This window comes from Dama dama, chromosome 9 (assembly GCF_033118175.1).
Source record: "Dama dama isolate Ldn47 chromosome 9, ASM3311817v1, whole genome shotgun sequence".
Classification (NCBI taxonomy): domain Eukaryota; kingdom Metazoa; phylum Chordata; class Mammalia; order Artiodactyla; family Cervidae; genus Dama; species Dama dama.
In genome coordinates, this window is record NC_083689.1 from 54,199,500 (window position 1) to 54,210,790 (window position 11,291).

General features: G+C 48.9%; 2 protein-coding genes across 4 annotated transcripts; one reads left to right on the plus strand and one right to left on the minus strand.

The window, feature by feature from the left end:
* Positions 1–3,288: 3,288 nt before the first annotated feature.
* On the plus strand, positions 3,289–9,005 carry TMCO6 (transmembrane and coiled-coil domains 6). 3 transcript variants are annotated; one of them, XM_061151490.1, is made up of 12 exons: positions 3,290–3,509; positions 3,627–3,739; positions 5,514–5,629; positions 5,736–5,919; positions 6,220–6,324; positions 6,487–6,572; positions 6,797–6,913; positions 7,119–7,230; positions 7,334–7,520; positions 7,664–7,758; positions 8,163–8,330; positions 8,562–9,005. In XM_061151490.1, exons 1-12 carry the CDS (start codon positions 3,425–3,427, stop codon positions 8,673–8,675), a joined length of 1,482 nt encoding a protein of 493 aa, XP_061007473.1. In that variant the 5' UTR covers positions 3,290–3,424; the 3' UTR covers positions 8,676–9,005. The 3 variants fall into 3 exon arrangements, with proteins under 3 accessions (XP_061007475.1, XP_061007473.1, XP_061007474.1); XM_061151492.1 differs by lacking the exon at positions 6,487–6,572 and having other exon boundaries at positions 3,289–3,509; positions 7,123–7,230; XM_061151491.1 differs by lacking the exon at positions 6,487–6,572 and having other exon boundaries at positions 6,777–6,913.
* Positions 9,006–9,077: 72 nt separating this feature from the next.
* On the minus strand, positions 9,078–11,233 carry NDUFA2 (NADH:ubiquinone oxidoreductase subunit A2). Its single transcript, XM_061151494.1, has 3 exons — positions 11,076–11,233; positions 10,847–10,953; positions 9,078–9,275 (listed from the first exon to the last, which is right to left on the minus strand). Exons 1-3 carry the CDS (start codon positions 11,174–11,176, stop codon positions 9,184–9,186), a joined length of 300 nt encoding a protein of 99 aa, XP_061007477.1. The 5' UTR covers positions 11,177–11,233; the 3' UTR covers positions 9,078–9,183.
* Positions 11,234–11,291: the final 58 nt, after the last annotated feature.

The following is an 11,291-nucleotide window of genomic DNA, read 5'->3' on the forward strand; positions in this document are numbered from 1 at the left end:
TCTCTTTGCAACCCCACGGACTGCAGCACACTAGGCTCCCCTGTCCTTCACTAACTCCCAGAGTTTGCTCAGATTCATGTCCATTGAGTCAGTGATGCTATCTAACCATCTCATCCTCTGCTGCCCTCATCTCCTTTTGCCTTCAGTTTTTCCCAGCATCAGAATCTTTTTCAATGAGGCAGCTCTTTGCATCAGGTGGCCAAAGTATTGGAGCTTCAGCTTCAGCGTCAGTCCTTCCTGAATATTCAGGATTGATTTCCTTTAGGATTGACTGGTTTGATCTGTTTGCTGTCCAAGGGACTTTCAAGAGTTTTCTCCAGCAACACAATTTAAATGCATCAATTCTTTGGTGCTCAGCCTTCTTTTTGGTCCAACTCTCATGACTACTGAACCTTTTTTGGCAAAGTGATGTCTCTGCTTTTTAATATGCTGTCCAGATTTGTCATAGCCTTTCTTCCAAGGAGCAAGTGTCTTTTAATTTCAGATGATCAGCAGATTCTATAAGAATTCTTGAACTTTTTTTTTTTCTTGGCACACACCTTGCCCAGGATCTTAGATGCCCACCAGGGACTGAACTTTCTGTCCTCAGCAGTGAAAGCATGGAGTCCTAACCACTGGGCCACCAGGGAATTGCCTGGCAATAAAAATTCTTAAGTGCTACCAGGACTCTACTCTCTTGGAGTTGTGAAGGGTGTTTGGGAGGAGAAAACATCAAACAATTACACTGTAACAATGACAGCTGTGAAAAGGGTTATGAAGAAGTATATGATGCTACATGCTCTCAAACAGGGGCACTGGTCCAGTTGTTCTGAGTAGGGCAGTGGATATTTTGAGACTGGTGTTAGTTAAAGGAAGGGGGCTGGTTCTAGTAGAGGTGGGGTGGCAGAGACTGGGCTGCAGACAATGGAACAGCCTGTGCAAAAGCCCAGAAGAGAAAAAAGTGCAAGACTTGTTCAGGGAACAAAAATCCTAGGAGAGATGAGTAAGGCACGGCTGGAGAGGTATGCAGGAAATAGGAAATAGGGCTTAGTTGGGCACAATTCAGATTTTTGAGGGTATGGAACAGTTTTTGTTTGTTTTGGCTGCGACGCCCAGCTTTTGGGATCTTAGTTCCAGAGGGCGGATTGAACCTGGGGCTATGGCAGTGAAAGTGCCTATTCCTAACCAATGAACTGCCAGGGAATTCCCTGGAACTCGGTGTTTAATTCACCAGTGTTTCCCCATTACCTAGTAGATGAGTGGCGCTCAAAGTTGATGAAACAATTACTTTATTGTAAAAATAATGCCATTCACTTTTTTTTGCCATTCACTTTTATGCAGAATAGTGATCCATAATTGTATTTGTCTCATTTTTCTCACCCGTAAAATAGGGATTTTTACTCTCCAAGCCAGGCTTCAGCAATACGTGAACCGTGAACTTTCAGATGTTCAACCTGGTTTTAGAAAAGGCAGAGGAACCAGAGATCAAATTGCCAACATCCGCTGGATCATAGAAAAAGCAAGAGAGTTCCAGAAAAACATCTATTTCTGCTTTATTGACTATGCCAAAGCCTTTGACTGTGTGGATCAGAATAAACTGGAAAATTCTGAAAGAGATGGGAATACCAGACCACCTGACCTGCCTCTTGAGAAACCTGTATGCAGGTCAGGAAGCAACAGTTTGAATTGGACATGGAACAACAGACTGGTTCCAAATAGGAAAAGGAGTACGTCAAGGCTGTATATTGTCACCCTGCTTATTTAACTTATATGCAGAGTACATCATGAGAAACGCTGGGCTGGAGGAAGCACAAGCTGGGCTCAAGATCGCCGGGAGAAGTATCAATAACCTCAGATATGCAGATGACACCACCCTTATGGCAGAAAGTGAAGAACTAAAGAGCCTCTTTATGAAAGTGAAAGAGGAGAGTGAAAAAGTTGGCTTAAAGCTCAACATTCAGAAACATTCCAGTCCCATCACTTCATGGCAAATAGATGGGGAAACAGTCGAAACAGTGGCTGACTATTTTTCTGGGCCCCAAAATCACTTCAGATGGTGATTGCAGCCATGAAATTAAACGACGCTTACTCCTTGGAAGGAAAGTTATGACCAATCTAGACAGCACATTAAAAAGCAGAGACATTACTTTGTCAGCAAAGGTCCATCTAGTCAAGGCTATGGTTTTTCCAGTGGTCATGTATGGATGTGAGAGTTGGACTATAAAGAAAGCTGAGCGCCAAAGAATTGATGCTTTTGAACTGTGGTGTTGGAGAAGACTCTTGAGAGTCCCTTGGACTGCAGGGAGATCCAACCAGTCCATCCTAAAGGAGATCAGTCCTGAGTGTTCATTGGAAGGACTGATGTTGAAGCTGAAACTCCAATATTTTGGGCACCTGATGCAAAGAGCTGACTCATTTGAAAAGACCCTGATGCTGGGAAAGATTGAGGGCAGGGGATGACAGAGGATGAACATAATGGACATGGGTCTGGGTGGACTCCAGGAGTTGGTGATGGACAGGGAGGCCTGGCGTGCTGCGGTTCATGGGGTCGCAAAGAGTCAGACACGACTGAGCAACTGATGTGAACTGAACTGAAAATGGGGATAACTGTCATGGCAGCGTCCAGGATTTAGCTAGCACTCATCACTGAGAGTCATTGTTATTGGTGAAAGGGCATTCGATATCTTCAGGGTAGTTTTTTTATTTTATTTTTTGCTTTGGGGGCTTTTAAAGCGGCACTCCGGATTTTAGTTCCCCGATTAGGGATCCAACCTCGCCGACCCCAACGGAAGCGCGGAGTCTTAACCACTGGACTCCAGGGAAGTCCCTTTAGAACTCAGGATAGTTTTGAATGTTCTTTTAGACTGTGTTAGGGGCGGGAAGGTTGTGTTTGCTGACACTAGTAGCCGGGGGTTTCCAATGTCGGCAGCCGAGAAACCGAAGGCAGAGGGACAGCTTGTTTAGTCGCAAAGTCATGTGGGATTCTTTTGCGCCAGGGTCGTCTGTCCATGCGATTTCCCAGACAATACTGGAGTGGGTTGCCATTCCCTTATCCAGGGATCGAACCTCTGTCTCCTGCATTGGCAGGCGGGTTCTTTACCACTGAGCCATCAAAGAAGCTCGAAGCCACAGCCGCTACTTGGAATTCGCTTGGCTAAAGGTCCCATCCCTCAATCAGTGGCCCCTCCCCGCCCTCGCCCCACCCAATCCTGTCTTTTCATCTTCCCTCCCCCGGTCTGCCCCACCCTCTCGCCGCTTCGCCCAGGCCGGCATGTGGTCGCGCCCCCTTGTTCCGCCCCGCCTTCACTTCGCTGCGTGCCCCGCCCACTGACACCTCCCTTTCCGCCCTGCCCTGCGCCTGCGCCTGCGCCGGCTGTGTCCTGTTTTGGATTTCTGGGTAAAGTTGTTGGCTCTCCAGTTCGTGCAGAATTTTTCCACTTCTCTCATGTGGAGCGGACGGCGAGGCCTCCTCAGGCCGTTAGGCTGCGGAGTGGAGGAGCTACGGTGCCGCCGGCGGGAGCGGGAGGCAGGTGCGGTGGGCGAGAGAACACTGGAGGATGGGGTTATGGAGGTCGGAGATGGGGCAACGGGACGAGCCCTGGGTTGTGGGTTCCCCTCCCATGCTCAGCCGTCTCCTTTCCCCTCAGCACTGCGGAAGGCGCGGAGGGAGCAGCAGCTGGTCAGCAAGAGGCTGCTGAGAGACGAAGCTACGGAGGAAGCCGAAGGGGGATGTGTGGTCGTGATCCTTGGAGAAGCCGAGGTGAGCGGTCAGGGTGCGTGTTGAGAGTCACACCCACTAGGCGGCAAATTCCTTCTGTTGAACTGGAGGGCTGTCTCCAAACCTGAACGCGGACCCTTCAACACTTCTCTCCGTCTAGTGCTCAGTCGCTTCAGTCCTGTATGACCCTGTGACTCCCATGTACTGTAACCCGCCAGGCTCCTCTGTCCATGGCCTTCTCCCGGCAAGAATACTAGAGTGGGTTGCCATTTGCTTCTCCATCCGTCTAGTGGGCCAAGCCAGAAACCAGGAAATCATTCTTGACAACTCTCTTCCTTACCGCCACACCAGTACATCATCGAGTCCTCCCCTCCCCTGCCCTCTCTTCCCCTCCCCCCCCTTTTTTGCCTCCTACCTCTTTACATGGCGTTGCCGTCAATACTGACAGTACCCTTTTCTCTGCATACTTAACAGAAGCCTCTTAACAGGTCATCTACCGAAATTTTGCCTCTCTCAAATTCATCCTTTGGGAGGGGGGGTTCAGGATGGGGAGACACCTGTACACCCGTGACTGATTCATGTTGATGTATGGCGAAAACCACCACAATATTGTAAAGTAATTAGCCTCCTATTAAATTAATTTTAAAAAATTCATTCTTTACACATCAGGCAGATGCGTCCAAAATCCTTCCTCTGATCTACACACTCTAGCGTAGTATAACTTCTGCCATTTGCAGTCTTATCGGTTTACTCATTTCAGCCACATTGTCCTCTTTTCAGTTCTTGGAACAATATACCAGCCCCATTCTTCTCTATGGCCTTTGCATTTGCTGCATCTAAAGTAGGTCTGCAGAATGTTAATTATACTAATTGTTTGCTTGTTTGTTACCTTTTTTCTAACTAGACTTTATCCACAGGAACCTAGACTTTATCTTATTTGTCATCATTGAAAATTCAGATGCTTATACAGTATCTGGTGTATAGTAGATGCTCAGCATTTATGGAATAAGTGAACAAAAGAACTTAGCTCATTTATTCATTTAGCAAGCATCAGGCATACTCTATGTTTATACTATGTTTATGTGTATAGTTTATGAAGAACTTACACCTAGGTTATGTCATTTATTCATTGTGTGTCTATTTTGTACCAAGACACCTATGGTGGGTACTCAGGTACACAAAAAAGAAAAGAGTCCCTTTCTTTGACATGTTCCCAACCCACTGAAGGAGACAGATGTGCTCCTACCTGTGGTGAAGGAAACATGAGGCACAGTAGAAACCACTGAGTCTTCCAAAGGATACTAGAAAGAACTAATTTCCCAGAGGCAGTTAGAAGAGAAAGCTGAAGTAAGTGAAGGACCTGTGGATGGTATCCCATGCAGAAGGGATGGATATTGCAAAAGCTTGGAAACATTGAAAAAACAAGTCATGTTATGCTAAATGTTGTTGCAGTGTCAGTTGTATGGGGACAATGGCTGGAGGGGTAGGTTATGCCAGGCTGAGAGATTTAAATATTATTCTTGAAATAACCCAGTAAGACACCAGAGTAGATGTTACTCCCATTTTTCAGGTGAGAAGCTGGGTTTAGTCCCCTGTAGAATAAGTGGCAGGACTGGTATTAAATGCAGTTTTGATTCCCTCTTCTGTCCACTCTACTGCAGGGTTAGCATTTATTAGCCATAATAGTGTGAATGACAAGTTCTCGGGATCATGCCATATTGGAGGGCTCACAAGTGAAGTAGGCAGAGCAGAACTCATGCCTTGCTATCTGGCATCGATGTGTTGCCATGTCTCATTTCCCTGTGCTGTGCTGAAGATCCAGGAGTTCCTGCGGTTGGCCCAGCGGGGGATAGAGGAAAAGGAGAGGGAGAGGGCTCTGGTCAGCCTTCGTCGAGGCTTGCAGCACCCTGAGACACAACAGATCTTCATCAGGTCAGTGTGGATGATGTGAGTGGGTGGCTGGGGCACTGGGGGATGGACAGGGGTGTGGAGGGGATGGGCCGCTAGCTGAGAAGGACTCTGGTGCTCACTCATGTAGGCTGGAGGGCAGCATTCGGACCCTGGTCGGGCTCCTGACCAGCAACCAGGCCCTGCTGCAGCTTGAGGCGGCTCGGTGCCTTCATGAGCTCTCTCACTCTGAGCAGTCTGCGGTGGCTGAGGCCTGCCTGCCAGCCACTTCCTACCTTCTCACCTACCTCTCCGGTCACAGCTCAGACTTTATAGTAAGCCCTGTCCTATCTTGATTTTGGTTTGGATTTAAAAATTATGCTTTTGGGTCCAGTTTGAGCTGGCAGGTAGGTTAAGGAGGAAAACCTGGTTCCCTGACAGCCACAGCCATACATGCACCATCACCTGCCACTCCCCTGTGCCCAGATTCTCAAGGACTGGGATGCTTCATCTTTCCCATTCCCACCCTAGCCCCTGCCCACGCCCCCCCCCCCCCCCCACCCCCAACCCCATCCACTCCCGGCCTGAGATCCTGAGGTAGGCCAAGCCCAGTGCTTTTGTTGTTCTGCTCTCAGGAGCTCTGTCTGTATACCCTGGGTAACCTGATTGTGGAGAGTGAGGCTGTGAGAAGGCAGCTTCTGCCTCAGGGCATTGTTCCGGCTTTGGCTGCCTGCATCCAGGTGAGTGTCCACCTTCTTTCTTCCTCCTGGAGTACCCATCTCCTCACACGGCCCACCTGCTCTGGTTAGGCAGCTGCAGCCTCTTCTCTGCGCTAAGAGGTTGAAAGTCGTAGGAAACCTTATGGCCTAGCTTCCAGAGTCAGACCCCTGCTCTGCTCCTAGTCTCCCCGTCTGACTGTGCTGGAAGCCCTTGGATATGCCTTGTCCCAGCTTCTGCAGGCTAAGGAGGCTCCAGAGAAGATCATCCCGTAAGTCAAACTCATGTGTAGGCAGGTGTGACTTACTCGGTAGTGTAGCCCCTGGATGCCTGACTGAGTCTTGTTTCCAACGCGTTGGACATTTTAACCCCATGTGCCTGACTGGGAAGAGCTTTGGGTTTTGGGCACTTTGCCACCTGCTCTTCGGGTTTGGGAAGAGTGATTGACATCTTGCCTTCCATGGTTCCTACTCAGAGCTCTGCTTCTACTGACAGCTCCGTCCTGGGCTCTACTCTCCCCCAGCACATACTGCAACTGTTACAACCCGGCCCAAAGCTGAACCTTGGGGTAGCTGTGGAGTTTGCCTGGTGCCTTCACTACATCATCTGCAGGTAATAGGGCAATTGGGAAAGTGCCAGACTTCCCCTGGGGCTTCCTTCCATGATATTCAGGCTTTAGTTTCTGAAATTGTTGGGATAAGTCTTCTTTCTTCTCTGGTCCTCTCTTCTTGGAGCCCAGGGAACCCACAGACCTAGGCTGTTGGCCGGCTTAATGTAGGACTGACTGAGTAGTGACTGCTTGCTTCCTGTTGCCCAGCCAGGTCAACAATGCCCTGCTCATCACCCAGGGGGCTCTAACCACCCTGGGGCTGCTGCTGTTGGACTTGGCTGCGGCTGTCCAGAGAACTAAGAATGCAGGACTGGAGCTGGTATGTGGACAGGCCAGTATCTGGGTGACCTTCTGATTCAGTTCCTGCTCGTATGCAGGTTGCCCCTTCCTCCTTAAACCTGAACCCCTGCTCGTCTTTACAGCTGGTATGCCCTGTTGTTCGGTGTCTAAGCAACTTGCTGACAGAGGCAGCAGCAGAGACTGTGGGAGGGCCAGTGCATCTCCGAGATGAGCGTGTTGTGGCAGCCTTATTTATCCTTCTGCAGTTCTTCCTCCAGGAACAGCCCAGCCTGCTTCCTGAGGGCCTCTGGCTCCTTAACAACCTCACTGGTAAGCACCACAATCTGCCTTGGCCTGGACCTTTAGCTCCTGGGAATATTTCTTCTTGGTCTGGGCTGAGGTGGGTAGGATTGGGAGTGGGTTGGTTTCATGCCTGAGTTGGAGGAACTTCACTCTGACATTTTCCCTTTCAGCAAACAGTCCTAGTTTCTGTACCTCCTTGATCTCCCTGGATCTGATTGAGCCCCTCTTGCACTTGTTGTCAGTGTCTAATGTTGTGAGCGTATTGGTAGGTATTTGGTTCCCTTGGGTCCAAGATATGGTGGCCTAAGTGTAAAACAGTGGGAGCAGACCTGAGCCCTCAGAAGTACCCTGAGCTGAGAGCTGGCAGGTGGTGTGGTATGGATTCCTTCAGAGCCATACAATCACAGAGCAGTCTAGGTGTGAGTTCCTAAACTGTAGTTTACTAGTTATTAACCTTGGGCATGTCAGCTAACCACCTTAAACTTCAGTTTCCTCATTTATAATTGGGAATATAATCCTACCAGAGGGTGCCTGAGAGGATTACAGAATATGCATATTAAGAGTGCTTGGCATGGTGACTGGGCATGTGGTCAGCACTCCATTCCAGCTATCTTTAAAATCTTTGGGTTTCATTGTCTGTGGGGACTGTGTACATGTTTCTGTCTGCAGGTGCTCACAGTTCTGTGCAACGTTGCAGAGAAAGGTCCCGCTTACTGTCAGCATCTATGGCCAGGGCTCCTGCTCCCCACCTTGCTGGACACGTTGGCCCTCTCTGACACTGAAGTAGTAGGCCAGAGTTTGGAGCTGCTGCAGCTGCTCTTCATCTATCAGCCAGGGGTGGGTTTCTGGCCTTAGTCCCCAGTCCCCCTGTTCCACCGTGGCCCCCTTCCTTACAGTCTTTAGTTAGTTCTCTGGGCCTGGCTAGCCTATGTGGGCTCCAGGTTCAAACTTCTGTACTCTTTTTGGGAATGCACTCTTCCAAGAAGAGGTGGGCTAACTCAAGGCTGTGGTGTTTGTGTGCTGCAGCTCAGGGACCCAGTGTTGAATCTCTTTCTTCCCTGCTCTCAGGCTGCCCAGGCCTTCTTGCAGCAGTCAGGGCTGCAGGCCTTACAAAGGCATGAGGAGGTGGCACAGCTTCATGATCGCGTGCATGCTCTCCAGCAGACAGCTCTTCATGGGTAACCTGACTTCTGAAAGTCATGTCCTCCACTCCTTATCTCCCATACTCCTGTGTCCTCGCCCATAAATCCCCTTTGGGGGTTTAGAACCATAATGGTATCATGCCCTCAGCTCCCACACCTAAGCCTAAGCCAAGACCTCTGGATCCCAGCTCTTCCCCTTTCACCCAGCACTGTCCAGGCAAGAGGACCAGATGGAACTCAGTGTGGTGTACTTAATACCGGTCCCTGGAATCTCCTTTTTTCTTTTTCTTTCCTTTTTTTTTTTTTTTGATTCAGTGGCTCATGGCTTTTGATGGGACAGAATAAAATAAAGTCTTATTTTTATATTCAACTGCTTTTCCTCAGATGGTTGCACAATAAGGGGTAGTCGGTGGGATGAGAATCAGATCATCTTGAGACAGCATTTTCAGCACAATCTTTATACAGAACAGAATACATTTCTCCACATTGTACTCAGTCCAGCAGAGCCCAGACTCTGGGGCTGTTGTTCCTAATCCTCAGTGGAGACTTCAGGCTTTGCTACTTAGCACATTCTCCAGGGCTCTAGTTACCTGATCAGCACTGAAGTTGTTCAGAGAGACATTCTTCTCTTGGCCAAATGCTGAGGAGACAGGAAGATTATTAATTATTCACTCTGCACTGTACAGGCTACCAAAATAGTCTTGCACTTACACTCTTGGTAGGATAGGAAGGGTAGTAAAAGAGATAAGACCAAAATGTATCTGACATGCCTAGAATTTATCCAGTGGGTCTCTAACATATCTTGGAAGCCCAGGTCTAAATAGAATTTTGGCTCATTCTGGGTGGTCATAATGGGAAGGAAAGTGGTTCAGGGAAGTTTTAAGGGGCATGGTAGCACTGATTATTAACCATTGTGAGCAGAGTATTACATGGGCCTGCCTCTTAATTGTGCCCATTTAATGGCTCCTGTAGTTCATAAACTAAAGTTATTTGTGTGTCCATTTCCTCTAGTCTACTAGCTTTCAGAAGGAAAATTTTTTTCCTGCAAACAACTTTTAGTGCATGGCATACTGCAGTTAGCTGCACTGTTAAAACCAATCTGCCCTGGGTGTGACTCCCTGCCTTCCCCCAGACATTCCTAGGGCAAAGTGTAATTAAAAGCTATGATTAAAAATACCATTATTCAGTGAGTGAAAGTGAAGTCGCTCAGTCCTGTCCGACCTTTGTGACCCTATGGACTGGCACCTGCCAGGCTCCGCCATTCATGAAATTTTCCAGGCAAGAATACTGGGGTGGGTTGCCATTTCCTTCTCCAGGGGATCTGCCTGACCCAAGGATCGAACTTGGGTCTCTCACATTGCAGGCAGACTCTTTACTGTCTGAGCCACCAGGGAAGCCCAATTGTTCAGTAAGTATGAATATTTATTGTGTGTCTATATTCAGGCAACATAAGAGTAGTTTTCAAATTGTGGTAAAATGACACAGGTAGTATGTTAATAAACACTTGGTAAAATGAAATAGGGTAAAGAGGCAATGTTACATAACTGGTCAGGGAATTCCTTTTTGAGGAGGTGATACAGAAGTTCAGACCGACAAAATAACCTGAATTGTAACTGGAAGAGCCAGCTACTTAAGTCTGGCAGAAGTGCAGTCTAGGATGGGGAACAAATGTAAAAGCTCAACCGTGTTATGCATCTTAGCTGAATAACGTTAGGCATGTTCCACACAATTGTTCATTCAGCGCTCTCATCTCTAAAAGATGAGAAAAAGGAATCCACTCCTCATATACTTAAGGTTCAAGAGATCTGAACAGGAAAGCACTCAACACGGCCTAGCAGTAAATGCTCAACATAGCATTATTTTAGGGTTTTACTACTGCGATTCCCATATGCCACCTGGACCCGCACTGACCACTGGTAACTTGAAAGGACCTACATTTGGTGGACTGGACCAGCATCTCTTCTCCCTTAACTGAAACCTGAACTACAAAAACGATTCCTTTGCAGGGCAGGGCCCGCCTCCACATGTTACTTGGATACAAACACTCTAACTCTGCAAATGTATATTTCCTTATTTGCAACAAGATCATAGCAAAGTTGAAGTCTGAGTCCCAGTCCCTGTATAGGTTTCTGTGACCTTGGGCGGCCCTTTATCTCTTCGAACCCTTGTTCCCCTCACCGGGGTCTCTGGTTCCCTGCGTCCCGCGCTCACCGTAGCGGGCCCAGAGCTTGGGCTGCACATCCGAGCACTCGCGGATTAGGATGGGCAGGTCGGGATTCGCTTTCTTCAGCTCCACATAGCGTTTCTCAATGAAGTCCCTGCGGGGCAGGAGAGAGCACCGCGCGTGCGGTGTGGGCACGGGCCTCTCCAAACACCCGGGAGGTCGAGGTCATGACCCTGGCGTCCCGAAGCCCACCCGCCTCACTGGGCCGCGCCTCACCTGACGCCCTGGCTGCCGGGCGAGCGCTGGCACAAATGGATACGAATTTCACGAAGGCCCAATTGCCCTCGGACCCCACGAACCGCTGCAGCCGCCGCCATCTCGGCTAGTACTCAATTATCCGCCCTAGACTTTCCGGCCAAGTAATCCTATCAGATCAGCCTCGGACGCTCCAGCCCTGTGATAGGTTGGCGGGCGGAAGGGGCGGGGCTACGT

Excerpts from the sequence above, each read along its gene's own strand:
- TMCO6 (XM_061151490.1), top strand. The coding sequence starts at position 3,425 with ATGTGGAGCGGACGGCGAGGCCTCCTCAGGCCGTTAGGCTGCGGAGTG. Across the intron at positions 6,914-7,118 it reads CTTCACTACATCATCTGCAG|CCAGGTCAACAATGCCCTGC; the intron begins GTAATAGGGCAA and ends CCTGTTGCCCAG. Across the intron at positions 8,331-8,561 it reads TCTTCATCTATCAGCCAGGG|GCTGCCCAGGCCTTCTTGCA; the intron begins GTGGGTTTCTGG and ends CCCTGCTCTCAG.
- NDUFA2 (XM_061151494.1), bottom strand. The coding sequence starts at position 11,176 with ATGGCGGCGGCTGCAGCGGTTCGTGGGGTCCGAGGGCAATTGGGCCTT. Across the intron at positions 10,954-11,075 it reads CCCGGCAGCCAGGGCGTCAG|GGACTTCATTGAGAAACGCT; the intron begins GTGAGGCGCGGC and ends CCTGCCCCGCAG. Across the intron at positions 9,276-10,846 it reads CAAGCTCTGGGCCCGCTACG|CATTTGGCCAAGAGAAGAAT; the intron begins GTGAGCGCGGGA and ends CTGTCTCCTCAG.